Source organism: Fundulus heteroclitus, unplaced genomic scaffold (assembly GCF_011125445.2).
Source record: "Fundulus heteroclitus isolate FHET01 unplaced genomic scaffold, MU-UCD_Fhet_4.1 scaffold_48, whole genome shotgun sequence".
Lineage (NCBI taxonomy): Eukaryota > Metazoa > Chordata > Actinopteri > Cyprinodontiformes > Fundulidae > Fundulus > Fundulus heteroclitus.
Window position 1 is genome coordinate 394,694 of NW_023396901.1, and position 22,500 is coordinate 417,193.

General features: G+C 39.3%; 1 protein-coding gene across 2 annotated transcripts in view; it reads right to left on the reverse strand.

The window, feature by feature from the left end:
• The window catches only part of grin2aa (glutamate receptor, ionotropic, N-methyl D-aspartate 2A, a), a 302,450-nt gene that overhangs the window by 126,772 nt on the left and 153,178 nt on the right, over nt 1-22,500 (reverse strand). For both annotated transcript variants that reach the window (XM_012876661.3, XM_012876660.3), the window contains 2 exons: nt 11,902-12,068; nt 6,096-6,524 (listed from right to left, as the gene is read on the reverse strand). In XM_012876661.3, the coding sequence (XP_012732115.2) occupies nt 6,096-6,524; nt 11,902-12,068 (596 nt within the window). The remainder of the gene's footprint in view (nt 1-6,095; nt 6,525-11,901; nt 12,069-22,500) is intronic.

Here is a 22,500-nt window from a genome sequence, read left to right on the forward strand (position 1 = left end):
CCTTTTCAGGAGTGTCTGGTCAACCAATATTACCCAAATTACCAGAATTACTCCAAAGGTACACCAAAAAAATCATCCAGCTCCAGTGTCAGTGTTCATGATTCAACCATAAGAAAAACACAGGCTAAAAATGGCATCATTGGGATTGTCAAATGCCAAAACCATTGCTGACACAGAAAATGCTCAAAGGCTTGTCTAATTTTTTTCCAAAAACATTTTGCTGATCCACAATTATTTTGTCTACCAGCGGTGAGGGAAGCTGTCAAGCTGAAGAAAGAGTCCTACTGGGCTTTTTTGGCCTGTGGGACTCCGGAAGCAACTGTTGTGTACCGGCAGTCGAAGCGGCAGGCGGCTCGGCTGGTCGCCTTGGCAAAAACCCAGGCGTGGGAAGAGTTTGGAGAGGCCATGGCGAAAGACTTCCGTACGGCTTCGAAGCGTTTCTGGTCAACTATCCGGCGTCTCAGGAGGGGGAAGCAGTGCAGTACCACACTGTTTATAGTGGGGGTGGTGTGCTGCTGACCTCGACTCGGCACGTCGTGCTTCGGTGGGCAGTAACTTCGAAGACCTCCTTAATCCCACCAACACGTCTTCCATTGTGGAAGCAGAGCCTGAGGACTCTGGGTTGGGTTCTCCCATCTCTGGTGCTGAGGTTGCCGAGGTTGTTAAAAAGCTCCTCGGTGGCAAGGCTCCGGGGGTGGATGAGATTCGCCCTGAGTACCTCAAGGCTCTGGATGTTGTGGGGCTGTGTTGGTTAACGCGGCTCTGCAGCATTGCGTGGACATCGGGGGCAGTTCCCCTGGATTGGCAGACTGGGGTGGTGGTCCCCCTATTCAAAAAGGGGAACCGGAGGGTGTGTTCCAACTACAGAGGAATGACACTCTTAAGCCTCCCTGGTGAGGTCTATTCCAGGGATTCTGGAAAGGAGGGTCCATCGGATAGTCAAATCTCGGAATCAGGAAGAGCAGTGTGGTTTTCGTCCTGGCCGTGGAACACTGGATCAGCTCTACACCCTCAGCAGGATCCTGGAGAGGGTATGGGAGTTTGCCCAACCAGTCTACATGTGCTTTGTGGATCTGGAGAAGACATTCGACCGTGTCCCCCGAGGGATCCTGTGGGGGGTACTCCGGGAGTATGAAGTACCGGGCCCTTTAATAAGGGCTGTCAGGTCTCTGTATGACCGGTGTCAGAGTCTGGTCCGCATTGCCGGCAGTATGTCGGACTCGTTTCCGGTGAGAGTTGGACTCCGCCAAGGTTGCCCTTTGTCACCGATTCTGTTCATAACTTTTATGGACAGAATTTCTAGGCACAGCCAAGGTGTTGAAGGGATCTGTTTTGGTGGCCTTAGGATTGCGTTTCTGCTATTTGCGGATGACGTGGTCCTATTGGCTTCATCAGGACGTGATCAACAGCTCTCACTGGAGCGGTTCACAGCCGAGTGCGAAGCGGCCGGAATGAAAATCAGTGCCTCCAAATCTGAGACCATGGTCTTGAACCGGAAAAGGGAAGAGTGCCTCCTCCGGGTTGGGGAGGATGTCCTGCCCCTAGTGGAGGAGTTCAAGTATCTTGGGGTCTTGTTCACGAATGAGGGGAAGATGGAGCGGGAGATCGACAGGCAGATTGATGCAGCGTCTGCTGTGAAGCGGGCGCTGTACCGATCCGTTGTGGTGAAGAGAGAGCTGAGCCAAAAGGCCAAGCTCTCGATTTACCGGTCGATCTACGTTCCTACCCTCATCTATGGTCACAAGCTTTGGTTCGTGACCGAAAGAACGAGATCCCAGATACAAGCAGCCAAAATTACTTTTATCCGTAGTGTGTCTGGGCTCTCCATTAGAGATAGGGTGAGGAGCTCAGTCATCCGGGGAGGACTCAGAGTAGAGCCGCTGCTCCTCCATGTCGAGAGGAGCCAGTTCAGGTGGCTTGGGCATCTGGTTCAGTGTTGTATAGTAATGAAGTAAAAATACTTCACAACTGTACTTAAGTATATTTTGGAGTACTTTTTACTTTTCTCGAGTATAAAATTTTTTGATAACTTTTACTTTTACTTCACTATATTTCTTAATTGCATACTTTTACTCCAATACACTTTCAATGTTTGGTTTAGTTACTCGTTACAAAAAGAGAGAGAGAGACTCACGCATGCAAGTGTTTTGACCCCACCTACTGATTGACTGCAACAAAGTCGGGACTTGCCTGGGCTTGTTCATCACCACCAACAGGACATGAAGCTGGTTCAGTGGTAAAGCAGGTTAAATTAACCTTGTGGTGTAGGTAAAGCATCTAATAGCAGAGAGTCCTAATTTTCTTAACTAAATTACAACCTGCAGGTGTATCTATTAGCCGGTTTACCACTTCCTATAGGTTAACTAAGCCTGGTTTATCACTTAACCATGTTCTTAGTATACATCCCCTGGTCTAAATTTTGCCTGCACTTGGTTGTGTACAATTTTAAAGTGCATAGCACTGACCTTACTTGAACAAGGATAACTGAAAGCTTACAAAAAGGTTGTATTTTCTGTCTAAACCTGGTCTAAATTTCTCCTGCACTTGGCTGTTTACATTATTTCAAGTGAATTTGACTTTTAAAGTTTACCAAAATCTAAAAAATGTCATTCAAACTGCATTTGCTTTGTTTTACTTTTTAGTTATACTTTTTATTACATTACTTGAGTACATCTCTTTTTATAGTAATTTTCATACTTAAGTGGAAGACATTTCAGATACTTTAAGACTTTAACTCAAGTAACATTTCAGTCAGTGACTTGGACTTTTACCAAAGTCATATTTTATAGAGGTACCTATACTTTTACTTGACTCCGAGATTTCAGTACTTTATACAACACTGATCTGGTTAGGATGCCTCCTGGACGCCTCCTTGGTGAAGTGTTCCGGGCACATCCCACCGGGAGGAGGCCCAGGGGAAGACCTGGGACACGCTGGAGGGACTATGTCTCTCAGCTGGCCTGGGAATGCCTTGGGATTCCCCTGGAGGAGCTGGCCCAAGTGGCTGGGGAGAGGGACGTCTGGGCCTCCCTACTGAAGCTGCTACCCCCGCGACCTGACCCCGGATAAGCGGAAGAAAACAGATGGATGGACGGACGGACAATTCTTTTGTGGGAAAATATTTTTTTAAATAAAGAAACAGAAGTATAATTTGTGGAAGGCATAAATCCCATTACATCTGGTGTGAAGCATTTCAGAAAAAGAATATCATACCAACAGGTTTCTGTGATTATATCGTCTTTCCTCTAATTTTCTGTAATGCACTTTGGACTGACTATTGTATGAATGGTGCCATACAAAAAAACAACTGGTCTTATTTGAACACACTAAGATTATGCAGCTGGACAATGATCCAAAATACACAAGCCCACCTAAAGCCCAAATTTGAAGCTATACAATTAAGATAGTCAAAGTCTGGACTTAGATCCTATTTAGATGCTTTGACCTGACCGTAAACAGTTCTTCGATGTGCCTGGTTAACAATTCTTTAAAAAAGAGTGGGACAAGCATCTCCACAACAATGTAAAAGGCAGACAGTTGAGAGCAAATTTTTAATGGCACTTATAAGATTTAGGAGACAAGTACAATTTCTCATAGGACCAGATTTTATTGGATAGCTTTTTTAATAATAAATAATTAATCATTTGAAAACTACTTTTTACATGAACTCAAGTTATCTTTGTCTGATAAAACCAGTTTTGTAATCAGACATTTTAAGAGTAAGCTAAAGTAAGGACTGAAATCTCTAAGGGGACACGTTCAAAAAATACCCTTGAGTAAAGGCCGCTCTTGCTGTTGTAAAATAATGCCTAAATGACGTGCCAGAAAAAAACTCTCTCTCTCTCTCTCTCTCTCTCTCTCTCTCTCTCTCTCTCTCTCTCTCTCTCTCTCTCTCTATATATATATATATATATATATATATATATGTATATGTATGTATGTATATGTAAGGGTTAACAAATCACTGAGATGTAAACATGAGTAGGGTCTTTTTCCCCGCTACCAGATGGAAAACCCGACAGAGCTGGCAAAACCTGCAACATCTCCCACTGGCTGTTGGGGGTTGAGTGCAAGATGAAGAAAGCACAGACGAGCAAATGAGATATGCAGGAATTAATGAGAAGAAGAGCAGAAGGACTCATCAAGGAGCTCTTCAGATCGAGAGAGCACTCATTTGTAGTGGCTTCCCGCTGTTATCCCATCTCTGTTGCTCCTCTACCTCACTCTTCCCTGGTTAAATTACAATCTACCCCTCAAATTCCATTCACATCTTTTTATTATTCTCTTCTCTGTTTAACTCCAACATCCCTTTATTATCCAAGCTGAAAATCTGCCAAACAGTAATTTATATATATATATATATTCCCTTTCAAAGCCATTGTTTCACTCATGATTTGTAAGGAAATGCTTTGATTTTCTGAAATTAAGGTTTTGTGGAGAGGTTATGTGCGGATACTATCTTGCCTTTAATGGGTAACACTCACGGTTTTCATATTGGTATACTAGGATTATAATTACCTACATGCCAAACCTAACACCTAGTCAGAGTTGGGCCAATGCAAATGGACAAATGGCATCTAAAAAAACTTAAATAGATGTTTAAGTTTAGATGTACAACAGCATTTTTGTACTAAATGGTTGCACATTAAGCAAGTCAGTTAGTTTTATTCTAACTGCAATATAGTTGGGATTATCAGCTCTGGGTTAATTTTCCGTTTTCTATTCCCATTCATCTCAAGCTAACCTCCATTTCATGTCGATCCACAAACCATTTTCTCAGCACTTTTTTGTGTTTTTTTTCTTTGTAATTAAGTATTTTATGAAATTATGAACAAAAAGTTTACAAAGCTGTTATACTCAACCTCATTTACATTTATTGCAGTTCTGATTGAGTCAGTGGAATCCTAGATCTGTTTCCTTTTCTAGATCTCTTTTGTTTTTATATAAAGGTAGATTTATAAAATTTCAACAATTTAATTGAAAAAGATAATTTGGGATTAGTTAACAAATGAATGTGTTTATGAAGCTCTAAACAATGTGTTTTGTGTGTTTTCATAAACATATTGTAGAGAGAAAAAGTATCAGCCATGTTTAAAATGAAAATAAGTTTAAACTAAATACTCTTCAGGTATTAATTTATAATTAGTACTAAATTGAAATACATTTGTAGCAGTGTGACATGCTTTATTCTGTATATCACATGTATTTCAGTTGGAAACCTTTTATTTTCAAGTGGGGGTTCTTTGGGTTTTACAGAGCCTCTCATCATATACTAATAATACTTCCCATTAACATATTTAGCTTTATTGTTTAAATTGTATAATTTATTTCAAAGGGACTGTCTGACCCAAAGCAAACAAGTGTAAAAATAAAACTTATTTTGCTTCTGCAATCAAAGTTTTTATAGTTGCGCAGTGATATGAAATATTACTTCTAATAGTTTTTCTGGTCATTCAAAACAATCATATGTGGGCATGATATCCTGTTTTTATGAGCTTTGGTTTAAACAATGGGACTACTTCATGTGCAATGTTATAGCAGGGCTTAGCACTGAGCTCAGGTCTATCCCACCCTGCATTTGGCTGAGAGCCAGATGAGCACCACACATCAGAAAAGACAGACATGAAGCAGCAGCAGCCAAAGAGACCTGGCTCTCACTGTGAGCAAATTTGTTAGATCTTTGGTGAAGTGAAATAAATTTTAGTTGTCATATACATGGATTCCCTGAGGCTTTTCAACATTACAGAAGAGCCTTCTGTTTTTCATACATGTTTGGAAATTTGGATAATTAACAGCAATTTCATCCATACAGAAAAAAAAAACTTTAAAATGTTTGTGTGAAATGTAATGAAAAACAGCATATGTCTGGTGATGAAGAAAGTAGGACACCCCCTCCTATCCCCACTTAAAGTGGCTAAAATTACTCATAGGCTTTGAAAATGTCCACTTCGAAAGGACCAAGACAGCATTAGTATGACACTGAAAAGAAGATAAATGCTCAGGATTCCTTATAATTAATTTACTCTAAATCTAACTGAATCTAGGCAACATGTATTTACAGCATCAGTACCAAGAGATCAACGAAAAAGTCTTACTTGTGCAGTGCACTAGGTGGCAGCTTTGTTGTCTTTTCCATCTGCCCATAACAGGATGTCTTGGCTTCTGGGATATCACCGTACTCCACCAACATAGCTGCTGCAGCAGACGTTATGATCCCCAGTCCATCACGTACCCGTGCCTCCAGCGGGTAGTCCCAGTCATCATATGACACTGAAATCATCCCTGATGGAAACGTCTCTGGTGTTATTTCAGGATTCCCAGTCGTGAGTGATGGCACAATCCAGATGTAACCAAATCCAGTCAGTCCCAGAGAGCGAGCCTCTTCCAAGATGTATACCGCTTCGTCTTTAGAGCAGTAGAGCAGGACCACAGGAGACTGGACCTTCTTGAGCATGATCTGAGACCGGCTGTCTTCCTCCACAGCATCCAGAGTGATGATATTCTGCAGGTCCCAGCCCACAAAACTGAAGCAATAAAGGAGACAGGAGTAAAACTTTAATATTTAACTAATAGTCATTGTGGCAAGAGGTGAGAGGTCAAAGGGTGCTTATTGTCAGGGGGAATATGTCAAGGTTAAATAGAAAGTCAGTATTAAAGGCTGTACTGTAAACAATTCTCAGCATGTTTTAGGCCACAGAGCAAAAAAGCACAAGCAGAACAAACTTGGTATGAATCTCAAAATGGGCTTAAATAGCTGTAGAAGTAGTTATGACTGTGTTGATAAGAGCACTGTTTAAAGGCAACATTAAAAACTAATTGTTGGCACCAACCTAAACACATCTCAGCAGTTTATTATGTGAGAGTACCGAGGAAAAGCATTCACAAGTATATAACTTTCTCTAATTTTGTCATCTATAGACTCTCTCAGAGGCTTTTTCAGATTCGCTGGATGACAGACTGTTAAAGAGGATCCTTTACCATCAGCATTTACAACTCTTTAAAGAAACCTTCATAAAATGAGTTACAACAACATTTAATTTCCCTTTGGGATCAATTGCGTTTTTTTATTTTATTAAACTCAATTGAATTGAAAAACCTATTCAAGGCACTGGGTTCTATTTTGCGATAAATAATCCATAAACAATAATAAACTCTAAACCATAAATTGCTAATGAATAAGTGAACATGTTCACATGTAGGTGTCCTAAGGACCTATTGTCTTTTTCCCACAATATGGTAGTACATGTCATCAAGGAGCAGCAGAAACAGAGAAAATGGCAAATAGGACCAGTGTTATCACGAGTTAGCAAAATTTAGAGAGAGCTGGCAGAGTATGCCTCAAGGATAGATGCACACTCCCACAACAGGGATTGAATTTTACAAAGTTTGTCATGGGTTAGGGGGGAAGGGGGAAGCTGTTAACCTTCATGTGAGAATCTGACCATAGATACTGGAATGATTTTGGATTAGTTGTCCAATTCTTGCGCTCGGAAGTGAAGTTGAGCTGTAACTCTAAAAATACAGCACTCTTTAAGTGGCTTTGATAAATAAAACAAGGGTAGTAAGAATTCTGAGCTGATTTAACTGCTAACCTCCCTAGAACATGATTACATGACGATGTGTGTTTCCAGTGTTAAAGGTTTGGATCATATCCCTCTTTTAGACTGGCATTTATTTTGATTTGACAAGTCATCTACAAAAAGACGTGATTGTATTTTATCTGACTACCTATGGAGTGGCGATGGAGAAATGAGACCCCGACAAAAACTCTAGATAATGAACATCTAGGATAGTTTGAGTAGGCTTGTGCCCTTTCAGTCAAAACTCAGATAAACTTTGATAGTTTGAAATTCCTAAATAAGAACCACATTATTTTGAACAATTGTATTGTAAGGCTTATTTCTGGTATGTGTCCTTTTTCTTATTTCTTATTTTCCTCAAATCATTTTAATAATTTCCTCAGGCGTCAGAGTCTTACTAGTCATCTAATGAAAAAATTAAAGGAAACACAGAAGGAAAACTACATAGCATTTAGAACTGTTTAAAAGTCATTCATATACTTATGTATGGATACTCATTTGTTGTATTTGATCATTAAAAAAAGCCTGGGGTTTTAAAAATGTTAGAGGAAAATACTTTTGTCTTCAGTGCTAAAATCTAACTTCAAAAGTAACTTAGCTGTCTGTTTGAAACATAGTTTTAATTTTCATTGTGTTAATCAGCTCTTTCATTGAAAGCTGCTTGACATTAGTAGCTATAGAGATAAGCTCATTGCCATTAAAATGGCTAGCAAAGCAACCAGAGTTCTGAAACTTAGATAACTTTCCAAAATCAGTTTCACTGCAGCACTTTAGAAAGAGAGCTTGGTTTACACAACAAGTGTCGCCAAATGGTAAAAAAATTACAAACTACAGTACTTTATTCAGAAAAAGCATGCTTTCAAAGCCACTTCAAACATTTCATGTCATGTTAGTAATTCTTCAACAGTGCAGATTGAACATCTGCATAGAGCAGTATTAGATAAAGTATTAATATTATTATATCCAGTGTTGTAATCCAGGGTATACGTGGTTATACGGCGTATACCCACTTATTTTTCAGTCATCATTGCGTATACCAACTTCTGGAGCGATATTTGTGCCTTTTGTTTGAGCGCGCAGTGAGACAGGTATTCAGCGTTTAAACATCACGCGCGTGCGCTCAAAATCTGTTTGGCGCCCGCTCAAATCTGATAAACTCATCTCAACCCACTATCCTCGCACTCGGTTCTGTGTCTGCTAGCGCTCTCGACCTGATCCTTTCACGCTCAACACCAGCTGTGCGCTCGCTCGACTCTGTCTCTGCGCTTGTGACTTCAAAAACTGTCCCCCTCACCAGCCAATCACAGACAGGTTTCTTTCCAGCCATACTTTTGGCTTGCAAATACTGCATTCAGATGCATTAAATCAAAATGCTGCAGCTTTTGGCAGAAATTACTAAAAATAACGGTGGGATTGAAGAAAAAACAACAACCAATAAACAGTTTAATATTTTAGCCAAAAATATTTAGTTTAAAATAATTCCTTGAGTTACTAAGTGGGGTGTGAAAAATGCTTTTGTCTCCTTTCTTTCCAGCTTCTGGGAGGTGATGCAAAAGTTTTTTGTGATCATAATCATCATCATTGTCATCATTATTTAAATAGCACAAGGTAAAACAAAATAACATCTAATAAAATGACTTGGGTAAAGACTCAACAGTTTAAAACAACAACAACAACGACAACAACAACAACAATAATAACAATAATAATAATAATAATAATAATAATAATAAAACGGCAAACATTGAGAGTATACCCACTTCTTCAGGGACCACTACACCACTGATTATATCACTGCATGCAAACTTTGTAGAACACATAACAATTTTTTTTAGCGCTGACAACCTTTTTGAGTGTATACATCGTCCTTAAATTGGGAAATTCATGCAATGGAATTTCTAACCATTACTTTATTTAGTGCTTGCTAATGACCCAAGTAATCCACACAATGAATTCAAAGCAAATTTTTGCACAGCTAAAGTTATAGGTAAATTTATTGGAATGACATGGAACAGTATTTAAACAGTACTAAACACATACTTCAAACAAAAGTCTTGTTTAAGAAGATGCTTCCTGTATAGAGAAACTAGTCACGAATTGCTCAGTTGTGATTTTTACCCATTCTTCAAAAGAATCTTTCATCAAATGTTGAAGGTTCTGGGGGTGATTTATATGCACTCTGGTCCTCCGTTCTTTCCAATAGATTTCCAGTTGGATCTATGTCAGGTGATTGACTGGGCCATTCTACCCCTTCTCCTTTTTTGTCCCTCTGAGACCATTTATGAGTTTTCCTGGCTGTGTTTCAAACAGTTTTCATGTTTGGAAATCAAAGCTTCTTTTATCTTTGAATTCTTATCAAGAATGTCCCTGTATAGTTCTTCATTTATACTTCACTACATTTAGTTAATGCCTCTTTACTGTAAGACAGCTAAAACTATAATGTTCACACCTCCAAACGTCACTTTTGATTTTCAGGTAATGTTCAGAACCGTTCCTCTTCCAAACATGGTGTGTGCAGTGATATCTAAAGAGTTGAGCTTTTTATTTGACCAGGTTCTATTCTCAGGTTCTATATTTCTTTTTTTTTTTTCTCTCCCGATATTTCACTGCCTTGTACAAATGTTCTGGGACAAACTTTGAAAAATGCGGCCATGTTGGTGCAGGGGCAAGAAAACGCAACCAGAAGCCAGACCTCAATGTGATTGTTATGGGTTCGAGTCCCAACCCGGAGACCTTTGCAGCATGTGTCAGGGTCCAGCAAGCAGCGCCTGGCAAGCCGCTGCTGCCTTTTTTTTTTCTCCCTCTTTCCTTTTCGCAGGTGGCCTCTGTTGACAGGGGGGGCGTGGCGCACAGCTGTTTCCCATTCCACGGCGCGGTGGTGGAGCATTTAAGTGGAAGGCTGCCAGCTGAGCAACGCCAGAGTCTTAACCTAGTGTGGTACGCCTCGTTTGGCCACTGTCTAACGACAGCCTATCTCCTAACGTTTGTTAACCTGCCTGTCCTGTGTCTCAGGTTACCTCTTGGTCACAATCTGCACTAGTTCTCCTGGCTGTTCTCTGCATGCGGGCGAAAGCCATCAAATCCATGACAGCATGTCATTCTCTTTCTCTCTTTACCCATTTCCTTATGACCAACAATCAACTGAAGGCCATGAGAACCACAATTTAAAAAAAGGAATATCAAAAAAGAAAAAAAAATTAAAAAGCTTCAGTATGCTTTTTCTTCAGAGGTAGAATCTTGGGTAGCGAAAGTGCATAGAGGCCATAGAGGTGGAGTGCATTCCTTGTGTTTTTGGAGAAAATCTAAACTACCCATTATCAGCTGTTTCTATAGATGTATTTGGGTGCTCCTCAGATCTTGGTCAACTGTTAATTACTCTTCTGACTCCTCTGTAAGAAAACCTATGAGGGACACCCTGCCGTGGCTGGCTTATGGTGTAGTGCTGTTCTTTCCACTTCCAAATAATGGCTCCAATGACACTCACTGAAACATTGAGAAGTTTTGTAACAGCTGTAACTTTTGCTTAAGGTAATATAAATGCACTACTTTTGATTTCTTTCTATGAGTAAAGTTTTTGGGTTTTTAACGAGATCTCGCTTGAATTCCAAGTCAAACCAAATCTATAAGAAATATAATTACTGAGAAAAATTTTAATATGTTGAAAATGTTTGATATGCTTTATGCCTTAACTTACTTTATATGTCAGTGCATTATCAGTCTACACAATATCATCATCAAAAGGGCCTATTTAAAAAAAAATGCCAGCAGATTCAAATATATCGCACTTTCCATGGCAATAACATATTCAGCCTCTCAGAAGGAGTTTCATCATAGTAGAAGCCACATCTGATAAAGATTACATTGCCCCACAACCAGAAGACACAGAAGGGAAAGAAAACACAGTTTGAAAAGAGAGGATTGGCAAAATATTTGATTTATGCCAAATTATGTTGTCATTGCAATTTTCGCTAGCAATATTGCCATTGCAAGGTTTTCTAATATCTTGCTGCCCTACAAATGACTAAAACGTAAAGGGACACAGTTAACCCCACCTCCACCCCCTCCCCCCCAAAAAAAAAAAAAATAAAATATATATTTTTATCTGATCTTGCACTTCCTCTTTTAACAGGAGAAAGCATAAAACAGTAGTATTTCTTTTCAGACTGGAAAATTATGATGTAGTAAGTCCCAACTCTTAGTTATTACCATAATATTACACATATTGACAGTGGTAGCAGTGGTGTAGGTTAAAGTTTAAATCATTTTACTTTGTTTCTACTTTTCCACAGTACAACAGCAAATATAAAGGCTATCAGCCTACCTGTTGTCCACTGTAGTTTTTAGGATGTTGATGAACTCCTGGTATCCAGGAAACTTTGATGTGACGATTGAGAACACATGCCAGTCATACTCTTCCATGATGTTCAGCATTAACAGAGCCTCCTGCTGGATGGAAGCACCAAACTGGAAGAATGTCGACTTCACATCCTGTCAAAATGAGGGATGGAAGGGAAAGAAAGTATTAGCTTGAGTATTCAGAAGTATTTTTGTTTCATTTTCCAAATTAATCCACCAGGTTGCAACTGCATCACAGAAACATCAATCAAACACAGAGCATTTATAAGTTGGCACAAAAGGGGTATACACACTCTCCAACTCCCTCAGCCATACACATAAAAACACATGCAGAGATTGAAAGTAATAAGCTTCCCGTGAAAGAAATATATGGACGAGGAGCTCCGAACAATTCAATTAAGACAAAATTGGATTGGTGCAGTACAGACGGGCTGAAGAACTCCAGGCCTTGTTCTGGGGAATGAGAGTTGTACTCACTAATATCCACTCCATTAAATCTGACAGAGAATCATTTGCCACTTAATTCAGGCAAACTCAGACATGAGCTTGGACAGTGCAGACAAGCACTGTTAGACGAGGTGAAATTGTTTCTGGTCATTTATGTAACATTTAAAATCTTGCAATTATAGTGATAACTATGTTCAATTGGTCAAAAAACAATAAAACACACCAAGGAGGAAAAAAGGGCTCAATGCTAGACAAACAAAAGTATCAGTTTCTACAAATTTATGTTGTTTGAAATAAAATATTATACCAAACTTAAGGCCATAAAGACAACTATAGTATACTCCAGATGTATGCACAGCTCACAGCATTATTTTACAATAACTCTCACATACTGTGGCTCAAATGCGAAGAAAGTGTAAGTAGTGAGAAAATACCAAGTCTTTAATGGTGCAAACATCAAGTCAGATTAGTTATGAAGTGTCTTTAGGACAGACCCATCACAAACCATGATTTGAACACAGAACCACTTCTGTAATCATGGTTGTTTGTGAATTATGTTTTGCAATTACATGCTTTTACTAGTTCAATGTGTATAGACATATACTTCATCATTGATATATACTTTAAGTGAGTTCAAACATACCACTGTGGAAAAAAATATATGTACAATCATTTGAAATATGTTCAAAGTTTTTTACTATGTATATTTACATCAACTACATTACATACATGTACTCCTGGTATCCAGGAAACTTTGATGTGATGATTGATAACACATGCCAGTGTTCAACTCTAACTCACTAGTAGATTAGACACATTATATGTTTGGGACATTCTCAAGCAGACTTTCATTTATGATTTTGTAATGAAACATGCAGTGAAAAGGAAGGATTTGGGTTTTTAAATGTAAACAGTCACTCTTTTGCCAAAGCATTAAGGTGGTTGCCTTTAAATGCACGTGAAGTTAAACAAAATCCAGCTCTTTTCAGAAGCTTTACCACAAGCTGTAAAGTGTTTATGGGAATATGTGTCTATTATATTGGATGGTATTCCCTCTCTTACAGTCTAAACAGAATTTAATGCAGTGGTGCTGTTTCATGTTTGAGTCAGGGCTCTGAGCTAGTTCCTCTACATGCGTTTTCATCTATTTCTTTCCCGACCTAGCCTTATACACCAGTGTACAGTTGTGTTGGAACTGGAAGGGACCATCTCCACTGTTCCTACACAGCAACTGGTTTACAATTGTAGTTTTAAATCTTTAAAATATTTTTGCACGCTGCATTTATAGTATTTCCTTTAACCGGGGCTAAAGAGCCGAGCCCAACTTTGAAAAACAACCCAACATCATAAAGATCCCTCTGCTACTTGTTACACTGAGCTCAGTGTAGGCAGGACAGTGCTCCTCTCTCTGGTAACCCAAACTAGTCCACTGGTTTGACAGACAGAGGAGTTTTCTACAGTGCTCTAAATTTCAAAGGCAGCATGCCTTACATCACTGTATCCAATCCTATTCTGCACTGCATTTGATGAAAGGTGATGTACTGTATCCCGGGGCTCACACTGACTATGGTGCGGGTTACTGTCTTGATCCAGTTCCGGCTTGCCACAAACCCCCACTCACACTGCTAATAGGGAAACAGCAGCCTGCTGCGGGTTGTGGTTATTGAAAGGACGCTCATGACAGAAGTTCACATGGTCCCTTCTGTTGCTGTCCCTCATAAATGACTAATAAACAGCTTTGGTTTTCATTATCTATGGGAAAACTTTCTATCTGTGCGCATAAACATTCTATTTCTCCCTCCAAAAGCCCGTCTGTTTCTTTGTGTTTCTGTGTTGCTGTTTTCTTTACACTAGTTAAGTTAACGTAAGTTAGTAAATGTCTAATGCCCAACATTTGCTGTTTGCTCTTTAAATTCAGGAGCTTTGTCCAGGGACCACTGAGACATCCGGTCAAATTTCCGTCTTGTGGACTTTTTTGCAGCGCCACATTGCCTCCGTAACCGGACCTGCAACCGCACATTGCTAATGTGAGTGGAAACACGGATTTTGAATGATTTGGGTTCCTTGCGGTGCTACAACCGTTGCTGCACTGTATTCAGTGTGAGCCCAGCATAAGGCCAGGCAAATTTATTTGTATTTCAGTACATTTCAGTACAAGGACAACACAAAGTGCTTTACATTATTAAAACATAGGAAAAAAACTGAATAAAAGCAAGTTGATTAAAATATAGAAAAACTGAAACAAAATAAAACATGGGAAAAAGGAAACTAAAATAAATATTAATAATTTTAAAAACAGTTGGACTACAAACTTAAACTTATGATGTTTCAGTAAACAGTTTTACTATAACAGCCAAAGGCAATCCTTAACAAATGTGTTTTTAAAATTAATTTAAAAGAACTCAGACTTACAACACTTTTACATTTTTCTGGATGTTTGTTTCAGATAAGTGGAGCATAAGAACTGAATGCTGCTTCTTCATGTTTGGTTCTGGTTCTAGGTATGCAGAGTAGATTTGAGCCAGAGGACCTTACTGGTCGTATAGTTGGAATGCACCTACATAGCCATGGTCACCCAAATAATGAAGCCCTCTATGTTCTAATCTTAAACTATTCTCAAGGTCACATGAATATTGGAGGTCTGTAGGTTTCAGACTGCATTGAAGTCTGGGCTGCAGCTCCTCCTATTGATGGCTTTTTGCAATAGCAATTTCACTTAGCAGTAACTTAACACTTAAAAAGTAAAGTGGTAGCACAGATCCTTTTTTATTTGAGCTAACATTTAAGAAGAGGAGATATCTGAAACCGAATGTCTTCCTGGATAAACACAAGCCAACCTGAGTGGTGCCGAGCTACTACCTGCTAACGAAATTCCGAAATGTAGAAAATGGTTATTGTAGAATCTCTAACCTTTGGTGTCGTACAGGACTGACTATTAATATTGTCTGTTCAAGACACCAAGGCCCTGTGATGGCTGAGTGACCTGCCTTTTACTCATTGACTGCTGGAGATAGGAACAAGAGACGATTAAGAATGGATGGATTAGTGACTACAAAATGTTATTTTTCAGTTAGTCATACACAGCCTCTGTTCAGTAAATCTTCAAGTCTAAAAATGCCAATAGCGACAAGACCACATTGGACTGGTCAAAATGAGATATGTGATGTTTATACAAATGTGGTCCAATTTGTCTCATGAATTAAAGATGTCAGTTGTAATGGATGTGCAAGATTATTTGGTTTGTAATCTGCTTCCCTTTTAGCTTTGAACTTCTCAGACAACACAGGTAGTTGGCCCGTCTACTAATAACCTTTTAGAGTCTTAAGTGTTGTGAATAAAACTTTATTATGCAGTATAGTTTTAAATGTAAGTGTGTGCAGTGGTTATGTTAAACATGCAGGATGTAAAGCCTTTTTAATGTATATATTTTTACAACTGGTTCGGGACTTGGTAACCCACAAAAAACAACAGATACTTTCTGTGCACATAATGTAATAAGGTTGATTTTGATTTTGATGGGGGGGTCGCACGAGTTTTGCAAAGTCTCTGCAGAAAGTCATTATTTTGAAAGCGGTCTTGGAGTATGGTATAACACGAAAAGATTACTGGAAAATTCATGTCTCTGTGGGTTCGCAAAACAATAATATTTACATCTTACTGCAGAATCACAGTTAATTCACATTCATTTCATACGTGTGGTTTCATAGGGAAGAGATGAAGTAAAAAGCCATTTCATAACTGGAGAGCAAATGTGAATGTGTGTGTGTGTGTGTGTGTGTGTGTGTGTGTGTGTGTGTGTGTGTGTGTGTGTGTGTGTGTGTGTGAAATGGGTTAAATTTTTTTTTTCTTTGTGAATTTTGAAAATTTATATAAGAAAAATGTGCCTGACTTGGTCTTGTGCATTGCTCTACTGAGTCATTGTTTTGCTACATTTGTAAGATAGCTTTTTCTTTCTCACATTTTGATAGGTTCTTAGTGACATGGAAATTCATTGCTGTCTGTATTTTTGTCACAGGGAGGAAATGAGCAAACAGATTCCTGTTTCATTCCCTCTACTGTACATAAAGATCCTTAAGTGCTCTTTAATGATATTGTATTTGTATGTGAGATGTCCTCACTCCCCACTCATGCTCAAGTGCTCTTTGGAGAATTTGTCACTGTGGAGCATTGCACATTGTGTGTGTTTGTGTGTTTGTGTGTGGGCTCAGATGTGGTAGAAGCTGAAGCAAGCAATGGTTGAGCATGGTGGGACAGGAGGGAGGTTGTGGTGTAAGAGCTGTCAGTTCAAGTGTTCATCACAGCAGCAGAAGAAACACCCACACTGAGTTGCAATATACAGAGAGCTGTCCACATGGCCGAGCATTGAATATAAAGAAGGAGGTCAAAGTTTTCTATGTTACTATCTATTGAACCACATGTGCTTGATTTATTTTTTCTTCTCCGTGTTGTTTTTTGACAATGATAGAGCAGTTTGCTTTTATAATTTTATAGGAAAGATTTGTGCTGAACACTGCAAGTGATAATTTTAATTTTTCAAAAGTATTTCTAAACAAATGTGTTTTGCATTAAAAGTAGATTGTAAGGCATTATTTATACTGTAAGTTTAAGATAGAGTTTAGCAGTCAGACAGTTGACAATATTTGAAATACACTCTTATGTCTATATCTAAAAATATATAAATTTAGCATTTATTATAACTTCTACAACACCGGCTTGACATTTTGTGTAAATACTGTGCCTGGCATAAGCACTCATATGCTTTATACTTTTCCATGTTTTGACACTTAACCAAATGCTTACAAGTATTTTACTGGGCCTTTATTTGTTAAACCGACACAACATAGTGCATTATGGAATAATGATGCATTGTGCCAGTGCATTCAGGAATCTATAGGTGGTTTAGACAACTTGCTGAAGTTCAAACAGCATCATAATGTACAATATAGGGGAATGAATTCACTGTGAATGGGATATGGTTAGTCTAAGTATTATAGAAACTGCTGATTTACTGAAATTTTCATACACAGACATCTCTCATGCTTTCAAAGTGTAGTATTAAAAGAGAAACTACTCAGTCAGTGGCAGTTGTGTTGATGAAAAGGCTTTGTATATGCCAGATGTCAGAGGATGATGTGGAGACTGGGTTCAGGATCATGCAAAGGGAACAGTAGCTCAAATAACCTATACTATCAACCAAGGTATGAATAATATTATCTCTGGAAGCATAAAGTGTAGCAAGTGGGCTGTGGCTGCAGAAGACGACACCAGGTGTCACTGTCAGCTAAGAACAGGAAACTGGGCCAGGTAATGCCAAACCATTATTTTCCAATTTTGGTAGGCCTGGGTGAACTGTCGCTTCAACATGTCCTCCAGAGCCTCCCAGTGGGACGTGCCTGGATTGTGCATCTCGATCAAATGCCCAACCCACCTTAACTTACTTCTTTTGATGAGGAGAAGCAGCGGTTCTACTTTGAGCTCCTCCCGGATAATAGAGCCCTCAGCCTATCTCTAAGGTTGAGCCTGGCCACCCTCTGTAGAAAGCTTATTTCAACTGCTTGTATCCAGGATCTTGTTCTTTCATGCTCTATACCTCATAACCATTGGTGAGGGTTGAAACATAGACACACTGGTAAATCAACAGCTTTGCCTTTTGGCTCAGGACTTTCTTTCCCACAACAGATCGGAGCAGTGACTGCATTACTGCAAATACAGCCACAATCCATCTATCCATCTCTCATTCCATCCTACCATCACTCGTGAACAAGACACCAAGATACTTAGACATCACTGCTTGAGTCAGAGATTGACTCCCAACCCAGAGGGGTCCATCCTTTCTTGTATCAATAGTTGAGGCAGGTGGTGGTAGTGCATTGGTTTGGGGGATATCTTTGGCATTTTCTGGGCCTGTTTTTGCTAACTGAGCATAGTTTCCAGCAGGATAATCTAACATGTCACAAGCAAAAAATTATGTCAAGCTAGTTTAATGAGCTCACTGTTATCGAATGGCCTCCAAGGTCACCAGTTCTCACTCCAACAGAGCACCTTTGGGATGACACCATGGATGACGGAAACAAGAGTTCTGCATCATGGATGTGCAACCAGAAAATCCACAGCAGCTACATGATGCTATTACATTATAATATGGACCAAAATCTCTACAGAAGTTTTCACCTTGTTGAATCTATTCAATAAAGAATTATGACACTACATGCGGAAGGGGGGGGGGGGTGTACTTAATAAAGTGGCTGGTGTGTTTGAGATAAAAAAAAATATTTAGAAAAACAAACTTGCCAGTAAAATATCAAAAAGTATGGAATTAGAAACAAAGAAAGTAGAAGAGATAGAAGATGGCTTAGTTAGGAATTTGAAAAAAGATTGATGGGGTGAATATGGAGCGTTTTATTGTTCCTAATTGGGAAACCTCACAATCCGTGACATCGGAAAACAGTCAATCATTGCCTCTCATTTTACCCTTGTCAAGTGTGACATGTCTGCTTTACTCTCACACTTTTAGCAACTGGCATTCACACATGCAAACACACACTCATGCACACACCACACCTGTCACTCATGCCCTGTTGAACTCAATCCCCACACTATTTCCCACTTTTAAATCTCTCACACTGTTGCAGGATCTCAAACAGACCCAAAGCGACGTCCATACAAACACACAACTGCCCCACGAGGTAGGAAACAGAGTCTACGCTGAGATTGAGATGAGTTAAAAATAGCAGTCCTCATATCCTCTGCTGCTGATAGCATCATGCACTGTCTGGTCTGATCACACGCATATACACTCAAAACACACACGGTCTGATCACAGAAGCAAACACACAGATGAGGCTGCAAAGAACTGAGCATGGAGTTTGGGTGGAAATATACCTGAATTAGAATGTGTTTGATCCTTCTATTTCTTTCTATTACTTATACACGTCACAGAAACCACTTTTCTGCTAGCTTTAGCTGCTCTCTGGTGGTAGCAGGAAGAGAAAGAAAAAAAACAAACAAAACAACAACAAAAAAAACCCATAAAAATCCTCAGTGGCCAGTTGCTAAATATAAACAGACAGACATAAAAATAGCCAGAGCAAAACAAAAGAGTGAGAAATATCTGTGGACACCAACTGCATTGCCAAGTCAACAGCACTCCTTATTTAATCCATAAAAGCTAAAGCCAACACAACCATAAACGGACGATAACAGATTATGTAATGATGGAATTATAACACATATTTCTAATCTTGTTTTGATCAATAGCATGTGAAGTTTCTTCATTTAAATAGAAAAATAACACATCTAACATTTTGCATAGTAACAACTTATTTTTGACAAACATGTTGGCACTTTCTTCAAACTAAAGGTTGAGACACATAATTGCTCACTTACATAAACAATATAGACATTTGAACACAGTTTCTCGGTACACAATGAGAAAACATCATGAATTAGCAATTACATTATCACTCCAGTCCAATCACATAGTCATTTTATATACAGTACAATCTGATTTGGTCCTAGTTAAAAAGTCAATGCAGTCAACTTTAGTTTATTACGGCAATTGGGTAAAAAGGTTTCTATCTAAGCAACCGTCAGCTGAATGTATCTAGTCATTGCTTTTGTAGCAATTACTCCTCCTGAACCAACATGTAGTGACAGTGGACAATTGAATGCATTGAGTCATTAACTTTGCTGTAATCCTTCAAACTGATCAAGCATTTGGTTATAGTGGAAAGAAAAACTCCCTTTAAACAAAAAGAAACATTTAGGAAAACCAGGCTCAGCGTGAGCAGCTTTTTGCAGTGACCGAGGGGGAGTTTGAGAAAAAAAAGGCAACACACAGAGGTACTGACTAATAAGTAGTTTTTATGTTGAAGAAAAAGTAGTGATTGCAGCAGTAGCTCCCTCTAGTGGCTAAAACAAGGACACATCCTTACAAATCCACCAGTAGTAAGTTGAACTAAGTTGAACTAGGGCTTCCTGTTAAAGAACAATTTAGACAAATTACTACTGCAGAGCTGCAGGCCCATCTCAAACCTCCCCATTTATCAGTAAGATTATTGAGAAAAGCTGTGATTCAACAATTAAACAACTTCTGAATGGTAACCTTCAGCTGATCCAAAACGCTGATGCAAGAGTTCTGGTGAAAATCAACAAGAGGGATCATATTTCTCCAATTTTAGCTTCCCTTCATTGGCTTCCTGTTAAATCAAGAATATAATTTAAAATTCTCCTTCTCATGTATGAAGCCCATAATAATCAAGCTCCATCATATATCAGAGCTCTGATTACCCCGTATGTTCCTAACAGAGCACTTTCATCTCAGACTGCAGGTCTACTGGTGGTTCCTAGAGTCTCTAAAAGTAGAATGGGAGGCAGATCCTTTAGCTATCAGGCTCCTCTCCTGTGGAACCAACTCCCAGTTTGCCCAGGTCTGTGAGGCAGAAACCCTGTCTACTTTTAAGACTAGGCTTAAAATGTTCCTTTTTTGACAAAGTTTAAAGTTAGAGTGGCTTAGGTTACCTAGACCTATCTCTGTAGTTTTTCTGCTATAGGCTTAAGCTGGAGGACATCAAGGTCTATTTTTCTCACTCTGCAGAGTTTTACTACTGCTCTCTAATTTGCATTTTTTTGTTGTTATTTCAAAAAAATAACAAAAATAACAAAATTTGTGTTGTCTGTCATTTTTTTCTGCATTTGAGGTTACCATATAACATAGAAAGGATTCCTGGATCAATGTGTGCTTCTGTGCTTTTTGAGTCTCTGCTCTGTCATCTCTAGCTCCGAGTCGGTCCAGGCAGATGATCACACTGAGCCTGGTTCTGCTGGAGGTTTTCCTCCCTGTTAAAGGGGCGTTTTCCTCTCTACTGTCACTTCATGCATGCTCAGTATGAGGGATTGCTGCAAAGCCATAAACAATGCAGATGACTGTCCGCTGTGGCTCTACGCTCTTTCATGAGGAGTTAATGCTGCTTACGAAGACTTGATACAATCTACTGGTTTTCTGTATGGTTTGATTAAATTTGACTTTGTAAAGTGCCTTGAGATTACATGTGTTGTGAATTGGAGCTATATAAATAAACTTCTGTTGCTAATTTGTGTTATACACATACACTGAATTGAGAAGCTAATCAAATGCAATTGAGCAAGATAGATACATTCCCTTAACCCCCCTCTCGCCAGATGGATTTCGTTTTACAGAGCTCCACACATCCATCTGGGATGTACCAGATGGATGACCAGGATGTACCGCTGTCATGCTTCTCTCCGCTCTTAGGTTTTCATATGAGAAGACAAAGAAGAATTTGCTTGTTTGCACATGCGTAGTGCGCGAGGTTGGGGGAAATCGGCTCGTAGCTCTACTTCAACAACAGGACACACTCACAATCACTCACGAAGGCTGACTGAATTTCAAACATGTTTGATTTTCAATCGACCGTCCGATTCCTGATCGGGAGGTGGTCGTGAGAGGCTAATCAGCCCTCATTACTCCCTGGATACTACACGACGCAGGACGCACGATCAAGCTGAAACTCAGCCCGTTCCAAAAAGTTCTCGCACGACTGAAGAATCAGCCCGAAAAAAATCGGCTCCTCTTCTTAATAGTAAAAATATGTATGCCCGGCTTTAGCTGGACTTTGCAGCTGCATCAAACTTGATACAGTCAGCGGGAAATCACAGACTGTCTGTCCGAGTAATAACGCAGCCACAGAGGCTGTAACACTGCAGTCTTCCCGACAAGGCTTGCCTGTCAGCAGGTCTCGACTGCTCCCGAGAAGTCCGAGCAGAATGAAAATTGCCTCATAATCCTGATGAACTGACTGCACAGATGAAGTTTGGAGGTGCACTTTCTTGCCTAAATCCATCCTAAAACATCTTTTTGTGATAAATTAAGGTTATAAAATTGATAGTTTTGTAAACTCCTCATCTCCTTACTCCACCCTTGAGGTGGACAGTTTTTTTCCCTCAACAAGCTTGAATCCAAACAGTCGCTTCTCCAATATGTCATATCTACTGAGATTAGTATTTTTATGCTGTTGACAGTGGAAAAAAAACAACAACATTGCACTAACCACATTGATCTAATTTTACATACTGTGAATTTCCACAGTAAATGCCT